This window comes from Phyllostomus hastatus, unplaced genomic scaffold, assembly GCF_019186645.2.
Source record: "Phyllostomus hastatus isolate PE091 unplaced genomic scaffold, TTU_PhHast_1.1 phas_scaffold_93, whole genome shotgun sequence".
Lineage (NCBI taxonomy): Eukaryota > Metazoa > Chordata > Mammalia > Chiroptera > Phyllostomidae > Phyllostomus > Phyllostomus hastatus.
This window is the reverse complement of record NW_025334042.1, coordinates 44,127,458-44,154,733: the sequence shown is the minus strand read 5'-3', so window position 1 is coordinate 44,154,733 and position 27,276 is coordinate 44,127,458. Positions and strand designations below refer to the sequence as shown.

At 33.6% G+C, this 27,276-nt stretch overlaps 1 protein-coding gene across 3 annotated transcripts in view; it reads left to right on the top strand.

Annotated features, from left to right (window-relative positions):
• LOC123812908 (activating transcription factor 7 interacting protein) overlaps positions 1–27,276 on the top strand; it is a 118,389-nt gene that overhangs the window by 19,920 nt on the left and 71,193 nt on the right. For all 3 annotated transcript variants that reach the window (XM_045829821.1, XM_045829820.1, XM_045829819.1), the window contains exon 2: positions 24,011–25,674. In XM_045829821.1, coding sequence (XP_045685777.1) covers positions 24,018–25,674 — 1,657 coding nt within the window. In that variant the 5' untranslated portion in view covers positions 24,011–24,017. The remainder of the gene's footprint in view (positions 1–24,010; positions 25,675–27,276) is intronic.

Genomic DNA, 27,276 nt, shown 5'->3' with positions numbered 1-27,276 from the left:
ATAAAATAGATATTTATAAAAGATTTTTGCCTAAATTGGTTTTTGGACCTACAAGATTTTAACACTTTTAAAATGAGTACATTTCCAATCAAAAGTTTTCTTAACTGCACTAGATTACTTCAGGGGCTATTATAAACTTACTTTTGTTAAAATTTTGCTTCTATTTACATAGCATTCACTGTCTGAACTGTGTGAAGACTACCTTAATGATCCATGAAACATGGTAGTTTATAATCATGATCTGGTGTGATTTTGAATTCCACATTTTCTAGTGGAAAGCCAGCTTCTGAGCATTTGTATAATGCCATGGCAGTGGTAGCTCAAGGAAACTGCTGAAAGAATGTTATTTTTTTGGAAAATGGTATTTGAATTAGAGTGAAAACTTTAGTGAAAATTGAAAAAGCAGGTAACTTTTACAGGTAACACTACCCTGCTTTCCTTCTCCTCACACTGCCAAAAGAGAAAGTGATTTGAGAGAAAGCTTAAAGTCTATTCAAGTAAGAGATTTAAAAAAATCCTTCAGGTTAGAACTTTCACAAAGTGTTCTCTATTAGTAATTTGTAATAGTCTGTTATTAGTTATTAATGAATGAATATGCAAATGATGAAAACAGTGCTCATTGACTCAGTGAAACTTTGTTTAATGAAAGAGGGAGTTTAACACTAGAGAGAAGTCTGAGGAGTTGCTTCTGCATTTGCCTGAGGACTTCTGCCTTCCCTGGTGAAATGAAGTAAACAAAACACAACTGCCCAGCAGAGCCATCTGACCCAGTGCTTTCCTTTGCAGACACAGAAGTATCATGGCATGCAAGTGGAAAGTATTAGTATAGAAGTCAGTAAACAATTATTTTTAGTTCTGGATAAATTATTTAAGCTCTTAATGCTATTTTTTGACCATTAAATGAGAAAGGTGTTTTGACTAGATAAGGAGTCAGCAAAGAACACAAACTTTGGTGTCGGAGTCCAGGTGAATTCATGTTCATCCCCCCACTAGTTAAAAGTTTATATGAGAAATGTATATATAGTGCTGAAAGTATACTGCCTATTTACATTAAGTGCTCAATAAGTCATTATTTTTTTATGGGATGAGTCTAGTTACTTATTTTCAGAACCTCAGTTTTTGTATCTTTAAGTAGGAATAAAGTCTACTTTACAGAGTGGCTGTTGGGATTTAAATGAGCAGAACAAATATAAAGCACCTAGTGCAGAGTATAGCACAGATTAAGTTATGAGTAAATATTGGTTGCTTTTTCCTCACGTGGTTGTCTCCAGAGCAATTTTTTTCCTTTTTCTGTCTCTCCCCTCCCCCCAAATCATTAGGGAATTGGGAGAGGTACGCTCTACTGGGTATTTTAGACAAAGATCTTTAGGGAGAGGAGGTTGTTAGGGGCCTGGCTGATTTACAGTGAAATGCCGGAGAGCAAGGTGTTTAAATCTCAAAGTAAAGAATTTGAAGAAGAGCCTGAAGAGGGGACAAAACAAGAAGTCTGATTTGCGCTAAAGTAGCATGATAGAGTGTAAACAAAAGTGGACTGTGAATTGATCAATTGATTCAACAAATTTAACAAATATTTATTATGTGCCTATTATTTGTCAGGCACTATTTTCATGGTTGGAATACAAGATCTCTGCCCTCAATGAGTTTACATTGGGCCAGGGGACATGTGAAGACATTAGATATAAGAAGGTATTAAAATGCTCAGGGATTGAGAATGCTGGGAGTAGGGTGGAATAAGCAGCCAATAGCCAGATGAACACTAGCATATTTGTCCTTGGTCTTTCCTAACAAGATAAAATAGTTATTTGAGGAAATCTATTACTGCTTATCAAAGATAACCCAAGTAACACTTAGGATTATCCATTTATTGAAGTCTGTCAGTTCCTGTTGATATGTAACTTTACCATTTGCCTAATTTAGAGTCTGTTTCTTTTCTTTATTGTGTAATAAGGATAATTTAAAGACTATGCTTGAAAATATGATTAAAAAAGGTACATATTTTTGGGTAACCTCTGGTTAACATATTAAATACTTTTTATAATTATTTTAGTTGTGGCTCTAAACTAATGACTGGATTACTATTTGGAAATGAAATTTAATATATTTATACTCAGTAAAATAAGTGGAAAAATAGAAGTGGAGTTATAGAATTATTTACTAGTAGGCCATAAAGTAATCTTTAAAAAATTTTAAAGGACTTTATAGGTAATGACTCAACTCTTGCCCGGTCACATCTGGCCAATTAAAAACAATACACGTGGTGGTGAGAGGGGCCGTGGATGGAAGTAGAGGAGGGTATAGGGGATGTAAATGGTGATGGACTGAGCCTTGACTTGGGATGGTAGACACACAATGCAGTATATACTTTGCATGTTACAGAATTGTGACTCTGAAGCCTGTAATTATTAACCAGTGTCACCCCAATAAATTCTATAAAAAGGAAAAAATATACAAAATTCAATATGCCTGAGTTTGATGTTGAGCACATGCTTTAGTAATATTAACTAGTGGTAAATATGAATTTTTAGCCTTTATAATAGTGATACCTGAAGATGCAATGTCTTTTTATTTGGTGAAACATAAAGTACTTTGGTTCTAAAAGCAAATCTATTTAATGATCGTTAACTGATTGGTTAGAATTTAAAGTTAGCTACAGAGTAAAGTGAGGATAGCTTTTAGCTAATGTAAATTATAGTTTATATTTTTAATGATTGTTTAAAATAGCAGTCATTGGATTTATATAATCATATTGGTTCATCTCCCAAATAAACTAAGGGTATTGAATATTTCTGGGGGGGGTTAACATTTTTGGTGTGCTGGGGGTAGAATTTCAAGTTACATAAGAATTATAAGTTGATGTTCTTTTATTACCTGGATTTGAATCATATTAGTAAAAAGATAACTAGATACATTCTAGAGCCATTCAGTGCCTGTGGGGAACGTATGGGGGAGGGTTTACTCAGCAGTATTCTCCTTTAGTTTGGTCATGAAATGAGGTCTGCTTTATGTAAATCAGTCTTACTGGCGCCAGCTAGCTGTAACTGCAGTCTGCCTGTGCTAGGGCAGCCAGTAATATGTGTCATGGACTTTCTGTTTGGAGTGTATAAGAATTCAGCCTTTTGGACTGACAGAACGGAGTGGATACATTAGAATAGGAATACTGAGACCTCCACAGTTGACACGTGAATGTGTGGAACAGTGAGAGGCTCTATCTACTAAGCCTTTTAAGCTTTAGTTCTGCTTTTATAGATTTATGCTTATTGATACTATTGGGTAATATGTGGGAGGTACTTCACTGCACACAGTTGCTGCAGACCTAATAGTTGGCAGAATAGAAAGCAGTACAAAAGAATTCTGATTCTAGACATCTTCACTTGCAACAGTCCTTTGGAAAAATGTACTTTGTGTGTTCTGTGAGCTTCATTGACATATTGTCTGACGTTTTTTTGGCATTTGTGGTTAATGGGATGTTTGCTGCACAAACTACACAACAGATGTGAACCACTGTTTGAAAGGAATTTTAATATGTAGCCAATCTACTGTATTCCTGTTTTTCTTATGAATGTGAACCAAACAAGGAATTTAGGTTCCAGAAGGCTGATCTAGAAGTCTGCATTATTTTAATGTACACAAATGAACTAAGTAGCAGTGGTTTACAGAAGAGGAAATTCTTTTCACAGTATCAAGCTGCCCACAGGTAAGAGATTCAGGTCCTTTTTCTGTAATCTTCTCCCCTCTCTCCCTCTCTCAGGCCTTATATAGCTCTCACAACTGAGAAGTTTTTCTGTTCTAGTTTTAGTAATACTAGGATTAGTAGATTGTTTAATGTTAATTTTTAGGAGATTTTCAATGACATTTGAATTTGGTCTTTAAAAATTTTTCATCTTCTAATTTTCTTCAAATTTGAAGTGAACTAACAGTGAACTTCATATGAATATTATTCATGCATACAGCATTTTACATTACATAGAAATCAGTTTTAGATCTCTTTTCATTATAGTTCTGTTACTGTGTTCTCAGTTGTAGTGACACCAACTGGTACATACAGAGAGGTGACATTTTGTGACCTTAAACTATAAAGTTTTAATGTAAACGTACCACTTTGAATTCATCAAAATCAGATTGCTTATGTCTTCACAAGGGGCTCATTGACATTCATTAGATGGTCCAGTTTTCCAATACCACCCTTATTTCCATGTCCACATATTTGAATTTATCACCATTTTAACAGTGAATTTAAGAGTTTAAAACTAAAGTGAATATGTAAGTTAAAAATTCAGTTGAATCTAACATTTTATTCCTTAAATTTTGTAAAGGTTGCACAGGCATTTGTTATATTGTTTTGTGTGTATGTGTGAAAAATAGTATACAAAAAATCTCACTGAAATAAAAATGAAGAACTATATAAAGAATATATAATCATTACTATAAAGGTATGATGATTTATGTTTGTAAAGAAATGCAGGTATGTTGTGTATCAATACCAGGATGGCCAATGATACAATATGTTACTGATTGATACAATAATTTTGGAGCAGTGAGTGTGGGAAGGTGAGTAGGATGAAGTGAAGAGTGGCAATGAGGCTAGCTTAGAGGTGGAGGAGGAAAGGAATTATATTAGTCAGTTCTCCGCTCTTTGTCCCCTTGTCTATCGAAGTTAAGCAGCAGGCTCTTTCTGCAACCTAAAAGTCTTAGTTTTAGGTGGGACTTCCAGTTCTCTTGATTCTGAAAGGCAATTGGTCATTTATTATTACATGGTTGGGTAATTAAAAACTAGAGGCAAACTGTGAAGAAGTCACACTTGTGCTTCAGGGGCACAAACTATATTCTGTTGCCTTTTGACAGTGTTGCTTAGACTTTTAAAAACTAATATTTTAATATATGTTCCTTTAAACTATCAAAGTTTATGTGTTTGTGTGTTTTTCTTCTCAGTAAAATAATTTCATTAGGATTGGAGAAATGGTGATAGAAAGATAACAATTTTGATTAATGTGCTTGAGGTTAGATGGAGAGAAGGTCATAGTTGGTGTGGAGAACACAAATATAAAAACAGTTGGGAAATGTTTTCAGACTTCTCTTGAGTCATTGTTTGGGAGAATGTTGGGTTGGGAAGATAGTTGAGATGGAGTGTTTGGATTTTAGATATAGGTAAAAAGGCAAGGAGTTGTTAGACCAAAACAGGAATTTATTGATTGCTATTGGAATTGGGAGTCATAGAAAAGAAAGGTAAGGGAAAATAAGACAATGGAGTGTTATGTATATAGACAAATACACCTAGAAGAAAGCATGTAAGACAATGATAAAAGTTGTGAGCATAAGATGTATAATCTTTGAGACTTTTGAAGTTGAGTGTGAATGATCCAAAAATATGGGGGATAAAATCTGAGTTTTTAGTTTTTGTGTTCCTCTTGGGCAACAAAATTTATTTAGTAAGCATTGTAGAATCACAAAGTCTTGTAAAATGGACCTTACATGGTCAAGTAGTTCTAACATGACACTTTACAGTAGAATCTACATTTTTAGTATTCCTGACAGGTAATTATCTAGTTTTGCTTCAGCATTCCTAATGACAGAAGGGAGCATCTCCAATTTCATAAGACAATTCTTTTTGTTGGACATCTGAACAAATTAACATTTGTTGTTTTTTGAGACAACGTTGGCTTTTCATTGTTTTTTGTTACTGTCCCTCGCCCACCTACGTCTGTTTCTTTCTCTCTTTATATGGCACAGATACAGAGAGAAAGAAACAGACCTGAACTATTTCAAGAAAACCATAAAAATCTCCTTGTGTTTTCTAGGCTATAACTATCCTCCATTTTCCTAACTCTTCCTCATGTAACTCATTGTCTACTTCTTTCTTTAGCCTGGTCATCCTCTTGTTTGAGCTACTTTAGCCCTGGCTGATGTGGTTCAGTTGGAGCGTCATCCCTTAGACCTAAAAGTCACAGGTTCAATTCCCTGTCCAGGCATATACCCAGGTTGTGGGTTCGATCCCTGGTCAGGTGCATAGGAGAAGGCAACAGATAGATGTTTCTCTCTAAAAACAATGAAAACAATGTCCTCAAGTAAGGATAAAATAAATAAGTAAGTAAAAGTCCTTGTTTACCTATGATGCTCAGAACTAAATGTAATACTAGAACACAGCCCCCTTCTTTTTGACTGTATACTTTTGTTCTGTAGTTTAAGTTTGCACTGACATTTGTCGCAGCTGCCTAGCACTGGTGAATTTTATTGTTTTAAAATTCCACAGTCTTTTTTCACATACTTACATACTTGAATATTTGAACCAAGTATATTAACGTATTTATGGTTATATCTCCTTCATAATTTCTAATACTGTTTATTTTACTTTCTTTAGATTCACCTTGCTATATTTACCCTCTTTTACTAATCTTTTTGAAACTGGCTTTTGGTTTCAATGATTGCTTGCTGTTTTAAGTTTTCCCTCATAATTTTCTGTTTTTATTATAATTTCTTGTTTTGGGTTTATAGCTTTGCTCCTTTACTTGTTTATGACTTTGTATGTGTGTATTTAAGGCTATCAGTGTTCTTTTGAGTATCATTTTAGTTTAACCCCCGAGGTTGTATTTCATTAATACTTTGTTATTTCACCATTTAGTTTGTCTTTATACCAAAAGATTTGAAAATAATTTATAATGAGATACTTATCCTCTCATTTTATTGTTTTTTATTGTTATTCTATTATAGTTGTCCTAATTTTTCCCCCTTTGCCCTCCTCCACCTAGCCCACCTACCTCTCTCACAGTCAATCCCCACACAGTTGCATTTTATTATTTATCTAAACTTATTATGTTATGAATGGAAAATGTGGCCTTGTGTGATTTTTTTTGTCTTTGAATGTATTCCTTGTAAACACATGCATGATTGGTATTAATGTATATTGGATGTGTTCATAAAAAATGCATAATCTTTGTTGTTAGACATACAATTCTATTTATTTTTCTAGCATGCTATTTGAGGAATGCATTCTTTATATTACCTTTGTTTTCTTCATCTGTAGGTTTTAGAAGGAGGTATGTTTAATTCTAATTGTGGATTTGCTAGTTTTCTTCCTGAAAATTTTAAATCTGTTTTTGCTTTATGTAATTAGAAGTGACATTATTTAAGTACATCAAAGATACATGTTTCTAGTGGATTGTACCATTTATCATTAGGAAATATTTTTTTATTTTTGCCCCATGTTCTACAACCCCTAAATCTCTTAATTTCCACTTTTGTCATTATCTGGGATTTTAATTTCAGAATATTTATTTTAAAGATGATGGATCCTTAATTATTTTATCCTGCCCATGAGTTTTACTTGATTTTTGGAGCATTGAGGTTTTCCCTTATGTGAGTTCCTTTTTAGGGTCTTTGCTGTCTTTTATCTATAGTATCTATAAAATTATATTAGCAACAACCTGTTTCCTTAGTCTTTGCTCAGAACAATATCTTTATTTCTCTATTCTTATTTTTTAAAATATTTTGTTTATTTATTTTTAAAGAGAGGCAAAGGGAGGGAGAGAAACATCAATGTGTGGTTGCCTTTCACATGCCCCCTACTGGGGACCTGGCCTGCAACCCAGGCATGTGCCCTGAATGGGAATCGAACTGGTGAACCTTTGGTTTGCAGACCATGCTCAATGCACTGAGCTACTCTCTATTCTTATTGATCGCTAGTTTTTCTGACAGTAGAATTCCAGGCAAAAAATAACTTTTCCTCTAAACTTTGGGGATACTTTATTTTAGCATTCAGTATTGCTGAAGACAAGTCTGATGTCAGTTTAATTCTTATTTCTTTGTAGCTAAATGATTTTTTTACTTGGAGTTACCGGCACATCCTCATTTTTTCTGAAGTCTTAACACATTATGTGTGGGTGTTAAAATAGTTTTGCTTGTTTTAATTTAGCCTGTTTTGGTAATCAAGCACTCTCTATGAAAAGTGTATGTGTGTACACACACACACACACACACACATTTAGTATATATGTATACACACACTTATTGTTAGCTCTGTGAATTTTTTTATTATTTTCTTTTCTCCTTTATTTTCTCAGTTCTTTTTTCTAAAGCTTTTCTAAAGTGAAAGTTGTTGCTTCTGTCTACGTACTCATGTCTTTTAGCTTTTCTGTTTTTTTTTTTCCTTTGTATACTATTTTGAGAGAACATCTGTTCTTGATTAACTTTGGGTCACTTCATTTGTGTCCCAGCAGCTCGTATTTTGAATATCTAAGACTTCAGGTTGATTTCTTTTTATATCTACTTGTTCTTTTCGGTGAAATAAGATCCATACCCTTTGAGAATATTTAATATACTATTTTAAAATGTCTTTTATCCATTCTGCTACCAATTAGCTATTTTTTAAATTTGTGAGATTTAGCACCTAATCTTACTATTTAAAAAAAATTATTCTTGATTGTACTTATTTTTGCATTTGAGACTCCCTCTTTTGCATTTGATGGATGCTAACTCAAAGTGATTGTGAGGGGTGGGCAAATAGTACTTGCTGCTCATGGGATGTAGTGGGAATTTGTCTTTTGGATAGTAACCTCCCTTTCCTGTCTCTTCTGGAGCTTAGTGTCTGTGTGGATCACTACCCTATCCACATTCATAAATGGCACTGCTTAACATTAGCATGGAAGAGATTGGGGAAAGTTAAATGACTTTAACTGTTATATGAAAATTACTACATGAATGTGTTTTCATTGTGAAAATTGAAACTGGCATATTAAGTCTGAGTGAAAGTCTGTATTTGTTCTCTTTTATTCACCCCAATGAACTGGTATAACTAGTTTGGAATTTATCCTTCCAGACTTTCAAATATCATTTAAATACATTTATAAATGTTTAGAAATAAAAATTATGTTATGTCTTAAAACATGGCATAAAACAGGAAACATTTATTGACTGCTGATAAATGTATTTAAGAACTTAATATTTATTTTTCTCATTTAATCTCCATAACATTCTTAAGAGAGCAAGTATTATTCTAGTCTCAGTTTCATAGATGAGGACCCTAAGACAAGGAGAAAATAAATAACATGGACAAATAGCTTAACTAGGAAATGATAGTACCAGTATTCATAAAAGTATGTCTAGTTCCAGTGTTTGCACATTTAGTACTATGAGTTCTATAGCTGCTTTTTGTACAGTTACATTCATGCCCATAAAAAAGATATACCACATCCTTCTTTGTAGTATCCTTTACTCTTTAGTGTGGGTGCTCTCATGTTTTAAAAAGACTGTTAGCGAAAATGTTAAATTTGTTTTGTTTTGTTTTTTGGCTGTTACAATGCTGCAGTAGTCAATCCTGATACATTACCTATTTAAGTGTTAGTGTACCTAAAGGTAAATATATCAAAGTGTCTTTGGTGGGTCAAAGTGATGCACAGTTTCTATCTTATTTACCCTTAAAAATGGTTATGACAATGAAGTCTCCTTCCAAAAGTGTATGAGACTGCTCATTCATGTATATTGTTGCTAACTATAAATAGTTGCCAGTCTGATGTATAAAAATACTTTTTTTGGTTCTGTCTTTCCCTAATTATTAGTGAGGTAGAATTATATTTGTTGTTTTATGAATTGCTTGTTTATGATACTCATTTTTCTTTTGAATTCTTTGTCTTTTTTATTCATTAATTCATGTTCTTTTTTCTTTTGTATATTAATCCCACATCACTAGGCTTTTTATTTTTCAACTATGTCTCAAAATTTGTAGGTATTTGCACTACTTTCTGTGCCTTTGAAATGGCTTCTTAAAATTTTTATTTTTTATTTATTTTTTTGGAGGGGAAGGGAGGGAGAAAGAGAGGGAGAAGAACATAGATGTGAAAGAGAAACATTGATTGATTGCCTTCCCTATGCACCCTCAGAGACCACACCTTGACTGGGTCCAAACCTGCAATCCAGGCATGTGACCTTTGGGTTTGCAGGACAATGCCCAACCAACTGAGCCACATGGGCCAGGGCTGAAATTGATATTTTTTCTATATTGAGTCTTATGTCTAATTTAGCTCTAATATTTCACATATTTTCATATCTTTGGATTTTTGCATATATGTAATGTTTCCAGATACCTTTACTTGCTGTTCTTAATTAAATGTTTTCTTCATTATATCTTCTGACTGTTTGAGTTCTTACTGCTTTGGTTAGGATATCTAGAAAGATATTAAATATGGTATCCCACTTTTTGTTTTTGCCCTTAATGGAAATGTTTATGGTGTTTACCACTCAATATGAAGTTGAAGTAGCCATTATCAGTTTAAGGAGTAATCTTTATGTTTTAATTTTTGTTTTTATCAAAATGAGTATTGGACCATATTTAATGCCTCTTCAATTTCTGTTGAAAATTGAGAAATTTTTGCAACTATTTGGGGTTGTTAATTTCTGAATATGCTTAACTTTTTAGTAGGGGTGTTAAATATTGCAAAACTATAGTTTGGGGTAGAAAGTTTTTCTTTTACTAGTTAACTAGGCATATGGGAATAAAGGGATTTGAAGAAAGTGTACAGTGTTTTTTGTGTCCTGGCCTAAAACAAGACCCAACAGAGAAAGTCTGTGTCATTTCCCACAGACTGCTTTCCTAGACTCTCCAGGGACTATTCTTTATACAAGGTATTTATTTAGTCGATTGTTATGCTGGTTATAGTGATGGGGCTAATTGTAACATCATCTATTTTCCAGAAGAAATAGCTTCAGAGACTTAATTTCAATATAAAAAGATGATAAATTTAGAGAATTATAATAAATATTTGTAAATACAAAATAAGTTTCCTCATCTGAATTTTTGAACCCATGCAAAGAGCTTGGTGACTTTTTGTGTTTATCATTTTATTTCTTTGATATTTTACCCTGAACGCTCACACCCATTTCTTCTTTTTTAAATTCTGGAGGCACTAGGCTCAGTTAAATATTTTCACGTGGCAGAAAGCCAGATTTCCAATAGCCCTGAACTCAGCATGTTGCTGTTGCTTAGCAACTACTTGTGAAGTCTTGTGAATATAACTGAATTATAAATAGAGTTATGAGCAGAAGTACAATTGAAGTTGAGATGGGAAAGAAAGGCATGCTCTCTTTCCCCTCTTCCTTTTGAATTTGAGTGCTTCTTCATGCACAGTCAGTTTTCATAACTGGTTCACAAAAATTGGGAGTAAGTACTAAAACCTATAAGGAAGGTGTTAAGTGTTCTGTAGAGGTCTTGTTTGTAATTACACATTTGAAAGCATGTTTTTTTTTTAATTATTGGGATTAAATAATCTATATTGGAGAGATGGCAATTAAGAGAAAAATAGAGAAATTCTAATTTTCATGGCCGTTCATGTAGAAAGATGTTCATACCTTGTATTACTGTTTCTATTTTTCTTCCACATGTATGTTAAAGTCTACATGCAGTAACACTTTGTCTATATTTTTTGTACTTTTGATCACATTGTATTTTAGAGTGTCTTAAAAATTTTCCTGTAATTGTGACCTACATGGCATTTGATAAATATTGAATATATGAACACACCAACCTGTCTTACCATTCCTCAGTAGAGCACTGTATTTTGAAGTGGAATTTATTAAAATTTTATGTGAGAATCAAAAAAGGATCCTTTCAGGTCTCCTAATAAAATTTCCATTTATTTCAGGTGGAAACTAGACCTTAGGATGTTAAATTATTTGCCTAAACCAAACCCTCCAAGCTGTGTTTTTTCTGTGGTAGTCTCTCTTACTGAAGCATATGTAGCAGTTCTTTTTTGGGGGGGGGATACTCATATTTCATCAGTTTACATAACATTTAATTGTATTCTATAACTTACAATAAAAATGTACAACATTTAGTATCAAGTACAACAAATATGTATAGGTTTAGATGAGAGCAGAGGAACCTGACATCTCAGTGTATTTGTGGTTATCAGTCAGTATGTTTATAGAAAGAGTAGAGAACATTGGCTCATTTGGTTTGATGGTTAGGACAGCAGTTAAGAGAGTTTCCAAAGTGTGTTTTTTGGTCAGCTCTCTGCAGATTTTTTTAGGTTCTAAAAGATGAAACAAAGTGATAATTCTTGGTTTTGGATAATGAAACTCTGTATTTTCTTAAAATACAAAATAAAATTTTGTTAATAGCTTCTGGCAACCCAGCCTGTGAAACTAAAATCTTTTTAGGAACATTTGCCAGAAACATGTAGATTGTATTCTTGTGCAGTGTTTGTCAGAAGAATTTTACAATGTGAATGTAATTTTTTTCTTTTCCTCTCTGGGGAAGTAGAGATCCGTAAGTTCCAACTGAAGAAAGATATAGATTGATAAATAGGATTAGCTCAGAGTTGTGGCAAATATAATGTTAACTAGACCTGTAAATAGGGATAATGTACCAGTATTGCTTTGCTACAGAAGACAAAAATAATAGGAAAATAATAGGTATAAAGAGGAATTTGAGCTTCCTCCAGGTTATGAAAGAAGACCAGGGTTCTTCCTTTAGTTATTATTTGTTATTAAAATTAGACTTCTGTACACATAGGCTAGGGCCATGGAACATCTGGTTTTCAGCTGACATACTGAACTCCTGTGAGTTCTTTTGGGGAGGGCTAAAAGAAGGGGGAGAGAATAGAGAGATGGAGGGTGAAGTTTCCGGAACTATTGAAACTTCTGCAGGGCATTTTATATGCTATAGTAATTGTTAATACTAATGCACCATTGATTAATCAGTCCACCTGAAATTTAGATTGATAAGATGTGTGACTACTTTAAATAATGTTTTGCAGACTGTGCTATTCTGTTCTTTTGAAATAAAACTGGACAGTATAAGTAAAAATTAAAATTATATCAGCTTTAAATAATACCAAAGAAAACATGAAATGCTGAGGTTTATATTTAGAGTGATATTTGACTTGTATATCTAGAGGTGTAAAATAGTCCCCCCTCCCCCACAAAAAAGTTTTTTCCTCTTGCAGTGTCTTGTTTTAAAAATTGACCTTTTTGTTATATTCTTCTCCACCAATTATAACTTGGGTTAATTCATATTACTTTCCTATGTGGTAAGATCATAGTTTATTTGTCCAAATAAGTAAGCAGGATCTATGTATACAAGATTTAAGTTACCTTAAAGATGGAATACAATTGTAGTTAAATGCTGCATATCCAAGTCACATATGAATGTAACATTAGGAAAGTAATTAAGACAATAAGCTAAGTTACCTTTCATCCAGAATAACAATATGTTAAAAAAGCTTGTATAAATGTAATTTTAAAACCTAGCTATCCTTAAGTGTTGATTAAAAGGATTAGTACTCAGTGGATTGCTCATTTGCTTTTTCTCCATCCTTCACTGAAGCTCTTTTTGTTACTTAGAACTGGTTGCATTCTTACATGTTTTAAAGGCATTGTTTCTGGCTTTATTCATGATTACAATAAGCCCTTTATGTATAATTTTAATGATTAAGTTTTTAAACTTTTCTAGTATTGAATATATGAATTCATATAATAGTGAATTTTGGATAATAGTGACCAAAGAAAACATTTAGAAATTAATTTACCATTTCATTAAAACACATGGATGGGAGTCAGTGTAAGAAATGCATAGATCATATGCTTTAATAAGTAACTTTGTTTTAACATGACTATCTAACCAGCCTTTTATTTCAGCAGCTATAATTTAAATTCTTGAAATTAAAAAGTTTTTTCTTTCCTTCCCTCCCACCCTCCTGTTTTAGTCATTTCTTACTGGCCCATAATCTTCATAGTTATTACATCAGGCTGCACATTGTTTGCCTCAATAATTTTGTTTTCCTCACTGACAGAATTTATTTAATTTGAGAAAATTATTGAGTATCTATTGCATAGAAGACACTGCTGTATGTTGGAACAAATGTGTGTTAAAAATGAATAAAGCATAATCCTCACCTTATTTAAAGATCTGTGGTCATAAGTAATTTAACCTTTGTATTTTTAATACACAACGAACAGTCTCTTCTGTGTAAGAAGATTCCCAAATAATTACAGGGGAAAAGTGCTAGAAAACATTGCAGCACTGTTCAGATTTTAAGAGATATTGGATATTAGAGATACTAACTAGAACTGTGATTAAAGTATCTCATTTTTCTCCTAAAAAAAAAAAACCCACTTAAATGTTTATGTACATGCACACATATGCACATGTAAAATAATATGGATGATGGATTTAACTGGAAAGTGCCTATTTAGCTTAGCATTCATTTTCTTTGTCACTTAGAAAAGTTACTGAGATAATATTTTAGATGATGAAATGCAAAGTACATTTTCTTTCCCTAAGAAAAATAGAGTGTTTTGCTGGTAGTTTTGCTCTTATATTCATATCTATTCTGGGATTCATAGTAACATATTGTTTCTATTTTTAGGCTGTTGCCGGGCAGATTTAAAATCCTCTTATGGTTGCCCAATTTCTAGCTTTCTGATTGGTTATAAGAGCTAGCTTTCTTTAGCCAACCACTGTGACTATGCAAATTGTATTTTAGTTTCTGTTGCTGTGAGAAAACTGATAAGATGGCTGCAGGAGGCTTTGTTGGGGATATGTTTATTATTTTAAAGAAGATTTTCATTATCATGTAGTTATAAGCAAAAGTAAAATTTTCAAAATGGTTATTTTATTTCTTGAAATATGAAGTCAAACTATCTAATCAAATTTTATAAAGTCTGAAAAATGTCTCTAATGTCATAATTGATTAACTTTAATTTGGCTCTATATTATACTCTGTCAGAGGCAGCATTATGTATAATTGGACATATATTGTTATTTTTTTTTGTTAGTTAATAAGCATCCTGACTCCCTAAAGAGAGGTTGTCCTCTGTTTGTAAACTTACATATGTGAACATGCCAGCATGTTAGTTTACAGTCCTGTCAAAATATTCCAGATTATTATCTTTGCTTCCTAAAAGAATAGTGTTCTCATTTAAGAATTATTTTAGATGTTAGTTATATTTGTATAATTCATCATTCTTTTAACCAGTATTTACTAAGTGTATACTGTGTGCCACACTATGTAGCTCATTAATATTATACCAAAATACTTACTTTATTTTTTATTTTTTTTGTTAAATGACTTCTGAAGCACATCATAATGACAGGGACATGATGAGATGTGCTAAAGTGTTGGACTAAACAACACTTAAATATAGGTATTAAAGTCTATGTATGATAATTATTTCTAAAGAGATACATTTAAAGTACTGGTAAGTACAATAGATGGTGGCCAGATATATTATATGAATAAAAACAATATTGACAAAATGTGACTAAGCCTTATGTAACTACAGAAAGTTCAGCAGTATATCTCATTGTAAAATAAATTTATCAATATTAATTACATATGAAGCCTTTGGTTATAGTACCAGTTTATAATAGAAGAGAATGAATCTTTTTCACATAAGACTGTCTAGTCCTTTTGAAAGAAGATACTTCATTGCATTTTCTGTATGTACAAAACTTTGTCAATTTATATAGTTGGAGTGTTCATCCACACCATGGTCAGCACTGTTTTTGTGTTGGTAAGATTTGTTGTGTTATGAGTATCTCATGCCCATTAGTGCCATCCTGTGAGATAAGCTTCAGAATTTTGCCCCATTTAGGAGAGGGGGGAAGAGTAACTATCTTATCTGAGATGATCCCATAGAGAATAAGGTTGCTGTTATTTTACATGTATTCCTCTTGTCACTGGTCCAATCAAGTACACATTGTACTTGTTGGCCTAGAAGTGTAAATTTCCTGAAATATCAATCAGTACTTAGTTCTCTTGGTATAGTTGTTTTGTCCATGCTAGAAGTGTGACCCAGTAAAGGGAGATTAGTTTTAAAACAATTGAAAAGCAATTATTCAACTGTACTTCTGCTGTTCCTTTAAAAAAAATTGATTGTGATACTGTACAGCTCAGTGGCTTTTTAAATTTTTTTAATTTTTATTGTTGACACTATTACAGATGTCCCCATCCCTCTCTCCTGCCCCGCTGCCCTTTGTTCGCCTCCAGCCATTCCTCCACCCTCCTTCCCAGTGTCTGGCACTGCACTCAGTGGTGTCAAAAAATTTTCAGTTGTATGGGGATATCTGAATTAGTGTTAACAATAAAAATAAAGGAAAGAAAAAACGGAAAAACTGAGTTATGCATCACTACAGTTAATTTTAGAAAATTTTTATTACCCCATAAAGAAACCCTGTATTCTTTAGCAGCCACTCTTCATTTCTCCCTCAACCCCCCAACTTTAAGCAACCACCAATCTTTTTGTCTTTGTAGATTCAGCTTAGCAATTATATTAAATGACTTCATTTTCAAAGAGAGAAGAAAATGTGGCAAATATTACATAATTTATTGCCTAACATTATCATACAGTTTATTACTATTAAAATAGAGCACCCTATGCTAGCAAAATTTAAAGGCTGAAATGCTTAAGAAGGGTGCTGATGCTAATAAAAAAAACTTAATGCAAAATTGGGTATCTGGTTGATTTTACTAAGTTAAAATTATTATCTGTGTAATGGGATGCATGATAGCAGCTTCATTATTGATGTATTAATTCCAATCATTTGTAAAGTCAAATTTACATAAATTTTCACTTAAATGAGGAAAGAATATGCGTTGGTATAGTGTCTGACATATAAGTTGCCCCTTGACAAGTGTCAGTTAAAAATACATGGCCTTTTGTAACTTCATTCATTGCCAGCAAAGGTGTTATTGGAGTTTGGTAAGTGGGATAAGTTAGAAGGTAGGGCCATGATGAATAACTGGCTAGTTTTTCTAAGAGGATGCAGTTTGATAAATGTATTTTAAAATTTCAAATTTTTGGATCAGGTGAATTAGTTTTAACTTGCCTATGTAGAGAATGATCCCAAAAATAAACTTGAAGAAGTGATTTTAAAGTATCTTGAGTTTTTTTCATGTTCGCTGCCCTAGAATTTCTCAAAACAAAGCAATGAATACAACAAATTAGTAGAGTGACCATTCTGGTTTTGATATAACCAAAATTTGGAGATAATGATTTGCTCCTGTTTTGTCCAGGGAATTGTTGATAAAGCAAACTCCACATTTCCTTTGTTGTTAATTATCTTTAAAAATTTACTTAGGGGATATTCCATTTCACATTTTGATACCCAGATAGTATCATGACATTGATGACAGGCAGAAGGGGTTATTTGTTGAGGTGTCAAATATCATGGTCACTCAATACTCAACTGAATTTGTGAGTGCTTATGGTCCTCAAGTAAATATTGCCAGTGCTTTGTGATTGACTGGGGGAGAGAGTATCTACAAAGCAACAGAATATGGAAACAGAAATAGTGGAAGTAGTGAGTGTGTTTTAGAAAAAGAATTATTAACAGAGGTGATAAGATACCCAGTGTTTAAAATAAAAGTTTTGAAATTCTGTATACTAAATTTGAGCAGCGGAGTATCAAAGTGGATGATCTTGTATTGTCCATTGTATTGTCAGGTTTACCAGTCTAATTAATGGACAGTAAACAAAATCAGGTTAACATTTATTGTGCAATACACTGATTGTTCTTTATGATTTTATTTTCAGGACTATTGCAAAATTCTTAAAATTTTAGAGATATAAAATAAAATCACATAGTTTTCAATTGAGTACTTAAAAAATGTAGCAGTTATGTTTCTAAAATGTCTAGAAATCATCAGCATAAAGTGATTATTTATGAGCAGGCCATTATTAGTCAGGTCTGTTAACTAGTATTTCTTTAAGCCATTTAATGCAAACTCAAATTAGAATAAAAATTATTTTCAGCACCCCACTCAGAATAATGTTATACTAATAATGTCAGTTAACAACATGAATGTAATTAGAGTGCCTGTGTAAAAGATAGAAGTGTCAGGTCCACTTAAATGGTTTTGGTTAATATTTTGTAAGTTTTTGCTGTTTTCTTTTAAAGTGTAGTTCACCAGGTATCCATAACTTTGAGTTAATATCACGTTGTGTGTGTGTGCATTTTGAACCACCAGTCCTGGTACTTCCTATTCCTTTGTCAGTTAGGGCTGCTTGGAAAGCAGTAGTACAGACCCTGCTTGTTTATTTAATCAGAAAACCCTACTTTAGAGCTGTTACTCAGACAGAGGATCTAGGGGTATGTTACAAATATGTTTCAGTTTCACCGTTCAGGTATGTTTTCACACTATTTGGAATCTTGGTAAAGCACTTGCCCGCATCTGCTTCCCCTGTTGCTGGGCAAGTTTCTGCTGCTAATACCTGATTGGCTATAGGCAACTACGGCTTTGAGCCAATCAGACAGTGAATTTCAGGTCTCTCACAGGACTGAAGCATTGAAGCAGCTGCTGATTTATTTTGCCTGTGGGGAGATTATGTAAACTAAGAGTATGGCTGCAGTAAGCTCCCTCTTGGGTATGCTTTGAAAAATGTCAAGGTTCATTTGCAACTGAAGGAGGAAAAAAAAGAGGTTTATTTTAAAAACTAATTTACCAAGAACATTTTATAGGTAGTGAATTTGAGAAAAAAGCATATTCTTATGGTGGATTTCCTACTTTTCTTTCACAATTTTTTTAAAGGAATGTATTGTAGAATTAGGTAACATGAAAAATTCCCTTCAATTTACATGAATGTTTATTTACTGTGTAATGTACACATTTGCCTTAGTGCTTCCAAAGGGGAGAGCTCATATAACCTTTTTGTAACCTGCTGCAAAAGGCAGTTAATGAGACAAGGACGTAGTAATTGTACGTACAACACTTAATATAGGTTGTCAAGAAATAGACATCTAGAGTGCAGTAGACAACAAAACATAATGCTATCAATAGTAAACCTTTGCGTCCGGGATACTATAGATTTTTGAAATTGTAAATCTGTAACAATAGTGATAGATAGGCATAAAATAATTTTGTGCTATTTGGATTGAAGTTTTCGCTGGATTTTTAGTTATGTTTTATAAGTGTTAATGACTATGGATTTTTAAAAATAAATTTACATTTGAATTTTGCAGATTCTAATCCATTGTGTACAAAAGTATGTTCTTGTTATGTATTGTCCAAGTTTGACTCATTTCCCAAGTAGAGAATTGATCTGTATTTCTAGAAACATTCATGGACATTAAAAGGAAGATAAAATAGGATAAGAAGTGTAAATCTTATTTATTTGTATGATATATTTAAAGTATTTTATATGGATTTAGGATTTTATGCAGTTACGTTCTAGGTTATTTATGTCAGATAAAGAAAAAGAACCTCGCTGAAGTATTGTGGATCCAGGTTTTAACTATGTTTCTCTGACCTTATTGTCTGTCTCCTGTTGCTGGGCAGGAATCAGAATGCTGGCTAATGATTGGCTGAGTTTGTGAGCAGCTCTTGAACAGCCACTTAAATTCTTGAGCTTCTGAGCAGGCAGATTGTAGGTTAAGTCATTACAGCTTTTGGAAATACTTCCCTTTGTTGTTTCATAGCTGTGATCTCTTTGCTAGAAAGATGAGTGAAAATAGTGGGTGGAGGGGGATGAAGCAAAGAAGGAAATAATGTTTTCACTTAAAGAAGAAGAGGCTCATTGGGTTTTCCTTAAAAATAATATGCCCACAATTTGAAAAATAATTCCAAGCCATAGAGACTTATTTGCAGGTAACATACCCTTACTGGTTACTTAAGTATAAATTCCGGTGGTAATGCTGTACAAAAGATTATATTGGTGATGATATTTCCCCAGAGTTTTTGAATCTAAATATATAGAGTAAGGACTTAAAAACATTTTAAAAATCTTATCTTCTTCATGAAAATATATTTACTTAAGAATTTTTTTTACTATCTTCATGAAAAAGTATTTTCAGCAGAAATTTCATTACATTTTGCACATTTATGTCTAGGTATGGCAGACATTTTCTACTGTAAAATATAAATGCTTTTTCCTGGGAAATTGAATTACAGGCATGTAAGAGCTCCACGATTGTTGTGTTGTCACCTAAAAAAAGTAGTATTTATTTTGTAGAATAGTTTTGTGAATGGCATCTCAGTTATAGATGATGGTATTTAAAATGATCATTAGAAATGTTTTTTTGTTTTTGTAATACAGCCATGGAGACTTGATTGCAGGTAACACTCCATTCTCTAATATGTGTCTTTCTTAAATATACTTTGCTTATGCAAAATAGGTTTTAAAAACCTACTGCTGATTGGTTTGCACGGATATGGCTGAACTAGTTTAAACTGGTTGTTCATGCTACTTTCATTGCTCTCTCTGTTTTTCATTGTACTTAGAACCCATATTAGATCTGGTAAATGGCTGTAGTGTGCTCCCTTGTGGGTATAGATGGTAGTTATTCTGTAATTCTTTGTACAGTACTGTATTATTTCTGAATCGAATAGCAATTTTGTTGATAAAACCAGTTTGCTTGGATTATATTTATTTTTATTAAATGTTATTTGGTGGTGGCAGTTTATTAGATGATATTTGGTGGTGATGTTTACATGTTAGGTTTTCTAATTAGTATACAAAATAACAAAAATACTTAAGAGGAATTTGTTTCTGATTACCTAGTTTATGCCTTAAAACATTCTGAATATACAGACTGATAGGATATTTTTTGAGTACTTACTACATTCTAAGTGCTTAATGTATAGAATCTAATTTAATCGTTACCAAAATCTCTGTTGCAGGCCCTAATACTCCCTTCTTAAAGTAGCTAAAACTAAAAATTGAAGTGTTAGGTACCTTTTCCTGTATCATGTAAGTACATGGGAGAGCAGGAATTCAAACCCATGTTTCTATCTGCAGGATTCATGTTCATAATAGTTACTAAAAATTATGAAAATGAACTCTTTTAGGGTAGTGCTTGCTTTTAATGCAATTAGTAATAACTGCCAGTGATTCTTATTAACAGCTGAGAAATGTGGATATTATGAAATCAAAATCTAAAAGAATTGCAGTTCAGTATTTGAAAATATTTAAAGGGCAGCCATATTCCACATCTTATAATTTAATTATTTTGATCTTTGGAGTCAGCACAGAAGAGTGACTACAAAATTTACATGGTATCTTCTTTGCAGAAAATTTTTCAGTTAGCTTGAGTTTGCAATGGATAGTGGGTGAGAAAAAACTTGAAGTTTACATTTTAAACTGCAATTAATAATCCTTAAAATAGTGCCTATAATAATTTTGCATTGAAGTTTCTGCTCAGTAGTAAGATAGTTTTTCTAAATAGTTTTATTCAGTTTCATACTTTAAATTAAAAGGCTAGCAAGACTAAGAAATATAAAGTAATTTTCTTAATGTGACAGAACAAATGCAGAATGTACCATAATCTAGAAGTACTGTGACAAAGGGCTAGGTTTTCCAGCTGTACTGGCCTCCAGCAAATAGGATAGGCCATTGTTTTATGACTTGCAGCCAAAGGAACAGTGGAACACTAGGAACATACCTGTAATTAACAAGTTGGGTTTATAATTACTAGGTGTTAGAAGAAAACCTAGTGTGGGATTTGGTCTTAAGTTGCATTATTTTGGGTAGAGTGTGAGGAACTAGACCTTACTCTGGAGTGTGTGCTGTCAGAAAGTGGGGGCTATTCTTTGCTTGGGTATCTCAATAAATCTTATCTATAGTGAGGACAGACTACAGTGAGGCTGAAGCTGCAATTGATAAATAGTAGCCCTCACTTATTTTTAGTCAGAAAAGGAGATGGTTGGTATTTTATGGGTTGTACTATGACCTTACCTAATTTGAATGTAGTGGTGGTTTTATGTCCAACAGGAGAAAATATGGCTTAATCCATAAGCATCGTCAATTTGTAATGATATTAAGGGCAGCCTGTGAGCCTGCCCTTACTGGAACTTAGAGACTGCTTTTTTTCCCTTCTCTAGCCAAATCAAGTACATTGTACTATCATTCCTACTGAATAATAGAATGTGAACGCATTGTTCTTGTTCCCTGTACATCTTAGGTCCTCAAAGGACTTTTGTTTTATTCCACCATAGACTGGTGACATTATCTTTCTCTAGGACTAACTCCTTGCCCTCTTTTACTTGCCTTACTGCAATGGCCAGAAATGGTGAGAGGGAGCATCCTTCTTTTGGTTCTGATCTTACTTCACCACTAAGTATGATATCTTTGTAGATTATCTTTATTAGATTTGAGTTGTTTCCTTCTAAGTTTTCTAAAAGCTTTATGAGTCACTATTGAATTTTGTCAAATGAATGAATATTCTGTATCTGTTAAGAGTTTTTGTTTATTTCACCTTCTGTTCTGTTTTATTTGATAAGTCACACTGCTTTTTTCACCCAAATAACAGAAATTTAGTGTTTCACAGTTTTGGAGGCCAGAAATCAAGGTGTTGGCAGGGCCATTCTCCTTCTGGAGCTAAGGGAAGATCTGTTCCTGACCTTTCTCCTAGTTGTGGCTTGTGGCAGCCTAACTCCAGTCTTCACATGGTGTTCTCCTTATGTGTGTGTCTCTGTACAAAAGTTCCTCTTCTTATGAGGACACCAGTTATATTGGATTAGGGACCATTCTAATGACGGTATTTTAACTTGATTATCTCTGTAAAGACCCTATCCAGGTAAGGTCACATTCTTGGTATTGGGGCATAGGGCTCTGATTTTTATCAAGTGGATACCTTGATTGGGCTGGAAAAAAAATCCGTAATGCTTTATGGCATTGCTTGATTTTTTAATGTGAAACCAACCTTGTATTTTTTTTAATGAGCTGCACATGGTCATAATGTGTTGCTTTAAAAAAAAACTTCTAAATAACTCATCAATGAAAGAAATTACAATAGAAATTAGAATATATTTTAACACACATAACAACAATGAAAATGTAACACTTCAAAATGTGAGATGCAGGTAAAGCAGTGCTTAGGGTGAACTTTATAGCTTTATTATATATATACCTTACAAAAAAGGAAAGATTGAAAAGTAATGATTAATGTTTACCATGTTGAGGAACTGCCAGACTGTTTTCCAAATCAGCTGTACCATTTTACCCCTCTATCATCATTGTGTGAGGGTTCTAGTTTGCCCACATTCCTGCCAATACTTGTTTTTCTCTTTGATTACAGTTATCCCGTTATGTGTAAAATGTTATATCATTGTGGTTTTCATTTACATTTCTCTGATGACCAATGATGTTGAGCCTCTTTTCATATTTACTGCTTATTATCTATTGCCTTTTTGTGTATCTTTTAGGAGGCTAGCAGTTTGAAATCAAGGTGTTGGCAGGGCCATGTTCCTTCTGGAGCTAAGGGAGGATCTGTTCTAGACCTTCCTCCTAGTTGTGGCTTGTGGCAGCCTAACTCCAATCTTCACATGGTATTCTCCTGATGTATAAATCATAAATTTACTTAAAACCTTTTTTGTTCTCATCAGTTTTCATTGGTGTTTGTGTATTTAATGTGTTGCCCAAGACAACTCTTCTACTTTCAGTGTGGCCCAGAGACACCAAAATGTTGGACACCCCTGTAAGGAATGTCCGTTCAAGTCCTTTGTCCATTTTTAAATTTTTATTGTTGTTACTCAGTTGTAACAGCATTTTCTATTTTCTAGATAAAAGTTATCTCATCAGATAGGTTAGACATTTCCCTCTATTGTGTCTTTTCACTTTCTTGATGACATCTCTTACAGTTCTGTTAATGTAGATATGCTTGGTTACAGATATAATCTTTCCTTTGTGTTTCCTAATTTTCCTTCCTTTCTTCCTTGTCTCTCTCTGTACCTCTTTCCCATGCCCTTGCTGTTTTTATTCTCTTACCTGTTTTTTTCCTGCATCTACTTTTTTATTTCCATGAGACTCTGAACTCATTAAGCTTACTGTGAATGAAAACTAGTTACTTTTTTCTAATACTTCTAGTAATTGATTTGTGGACAATACCTATTATCAATTTTATATTACATAAATTAATAAATGTTATAATTAACATACATCAAGGATTATTATGCTTTCTGTAGGTCATTTCAAAATTATATAAAGTGCTGCTTGCTTGTAAGATCAGTTTACAATAAGTGTATAATTAGGTGGTTTCTGTTTCAATTATTAAACTCTCTCTCTCTCTCTCTCTGTCTCTTTAAAGATTCAAAATGGATGGTATAGAAGAACCTCAGAAGAAAGTCTTTAAGGCTCGAAAAACAATGAGAGCGAGTGATCGTCAACAACTGGAAGCAGTTTACAAGGTCAAAGAAGAACTGTTGAAAACTGATGCCAAGCTGTTAAATGGTAATCATGAAAATGGAGATTTGGACCCAACATCACCTTTGGAAAATATGGATTATATTAATGACAAGGACGAGGTGAATGGCATTGAAGAATTTTGCTTTAATCCTGAAAAAAGTAACTCAGAATGGAAAGAAACATCTTGTTCCTTAAATGTTAATGTAAAAAACAAACCAGATGATGAGTTAAAGTGTGAACCTTTGTCTCCTAGTAATATAACTCCTGAAATAACCTCTAAACTGACCACTGAACTAGCTTCTGATGATCCAGCTTCAGGTGATCTGGATATTGGAGATCCATCAGCCTCTGGAGATCTGACCTCTGAAGTATTAACCTGTAATGACCCCACCTCTGGCAATCCCACTTCTGGTGATCCCACTTCTGGTGATCCCACCTCTGGTGTTCCCACCTCTGAAGAGCCTGCCTCTGGTGATCCTGTCTCTGGTGACTCTATCTCTGGTGAGTCAGTCTCTAGTGAACTGGTCTCTGGTGAACCAGTCTCTGGGGAGCCAGTCTCTGGTGAGCCAGTCACCAGAGAGCCAGTCTCTAGTGAACTGATACCTGGTGAACCTGTCTCTGATGAACTGGTCTCGGGTGAACCAGCCCCTGGTGAACTGGTCTCCAGTGAACCAATAATCTCCAGGGATTCGACCTCTGATAATTCAGCCTCTGATGATCTGGCCAGTGATGATCCAGCCTCTGGTGATCTGGCTTCTTGTGATCCAGCTTGTGGTGATCTAACCACTTGTGATCAGGCCTCTGCTGATCTGGCCTCTGGTGACCCGGTCTCTGATGAACTGACTTCTGATAAACCAACTTCTGAATCAGCCTTTGATCCCACCTTTGAACCAAGTTCTGTACCCGTTTGTGAGCCAGTTCCTGATACTGACAATACAGAGCCTAGCAATAAAGATCATGGTTTTCTTGAAAAAAATGGGGATGATGAAAAGTTAGATGAAATTTTCTCATTTGATGAGAAAAATAAAGCTGATAGTAATATTGATGATGATGAAGAAACTCTAGAAGCAGATGATACAATTATTTGTCCAGATCTACCTCCTGAAAATGAAAAGCAGGTAGAGGAAGATACAGTCACAGAACCTGTTCTTGAAGAAGAAGCTATATCTAGCAGTACAGAAATTGACCAAAATGAAAAGAATGAAGATGAAAATTCTACTGACCTCACAGAATCTATTAGTGAAAATGTTATAAAAGATGACAAAAATGAGAATATCTTAGAAAATACAGATTCTATGGAGACAGATGAAATTATTCCTATTTTGGAAAAGCTTGCACCTGCTGAAGATGAACTTACTTGCTTTTCTAAAACTTGTCTTCTTCCAATTGATGAAACAAATCCAGATTTGGAAGAGAAGATGGAAGGTTCTTTTGGTTCACCATCTAAACAAGAAAGTAGTGAGAGTTTGCCAAAAGAAGCCTTTTTGGTTCTCTCTGACGAAGAGGATATTTCAGGTGAAAAAGATGAGTCTGAAGTTCTATCACAAAATGAGACATGCTCTCCAGGTTAGCATATTATTTAAATTTAAATTTTTTTGAATAGCTTTAATAAACTGTTCAATAAAACATTCTCATAAAGATTTGAATTTCTTTTAGTTGCAGAGAAAGTTAGAATGATGGTGGCTCAAATGATCTCTTAACTTGATAGATACTTAATTTCACAGAATTCAGAATTACAAAGTATCCATTCTGTAGGAGGTATTGGATAAAGCTCTCAGAAGGATGATAAGAAAGAAAAAAATATGGCCCTTGCCTGCAACATGTTTATAATCTAGGAAGTGAGATAAGATGGACCACTATAAAGACTGTGATTTAACAATTTCAAGTCAGTACACAATTGATCAGAGTCCTAGCAAGTGTTCTTGCTATCATGTAGCAACCAAATAACTTAGAATATAAAAATCTAGTTTATTTGCTTCAAGTGTTATAAATCACACTTTATGATTGATTTTCCCATTGAAATCTGATTTCTTTTATTATTTTTTGTTTGGTAAATGACACCACCATTGCTGGAAGATAGAAACCTGGAAGCTGATTATTTGTTTGATGAAGACATCATCCATTTGCTTCCTTTGCCCTCTTGATTTTACCTGATCTACTCTCTTCCCTCTTATCTTCTGAATGATCTTTCTAAAACCTAAATCTCTACAGAAAAAGGAGAGAAAGAGAAAAATCCTATTTTGCTTTCATGGTGAAACTCAAATATTCCTATATGAAACTTTCTCAGTTCCTTTGAGACAAGCATGACACCTTTATGTTCTTAATGCATCACATTCTGCTAGAGTATTCTTTTAAATTTTTTTGTACTGATTTTAGAGAAAGAAAGAGACACTGATTTGTTGATCCACTTATTTATGCATTCATTGGTTGATTCTTGTATGTGCCCTGACCGGCGATCAAACCTGTAATTTTGTGTATCAGGACAGTGCTCTAACCAACTGAACTACCAGGCCAGGGTTGTTAGAACTTTCTGAGAGGGGTGACCTTATTGCATGAAACAGCTTCTGGTTTCTAGTTTGTTCAAAGAATGAAAACATGAGAAAGGGCTAGGAGACATGGGACTTTTTCCCCCAATATATTTTATCAGCTTTGGGGGTAGAAATTTTTTATTATTAAAAAATGGTTTCATTTCCAAAGAGCATCTTTTCATTCAGTAAACCTATATAGTGACAAGTCAGTCTCTTTGTGGTTTTGAGAATTTAAAGATAAAATGTAATATTTGCTGAGGACTGAGACAAGAATTACAACACAGGCCATTAAATACAAGGCTGTGAATACAGTAATAATGTTAAATTGGTATTCTGGGATTTTAGAGGAGGATAAGTTTCAGAAGAATATAAACTGTATTCTGGAAGGCACTTGCTTTTCACTAACTGTATAATACAGGTTTTTAATGAAGATAATCTCTCTTTACCGCAGCTTTGTCCTACTCGCTCAGGCCAAAAATCTTGGAGTCATTCTTTCTTTTTCTTTCATATCCTATATTCAGTACATTGGGAAATTCTGTTGACTTTACCTTTAGAATAGATCTAGAATCTAGAGTTTTCTTACCATCTTCACTGCTATTACTCCTCTGCTGAGTCACCATCATCAAGCCAAAATAATTTC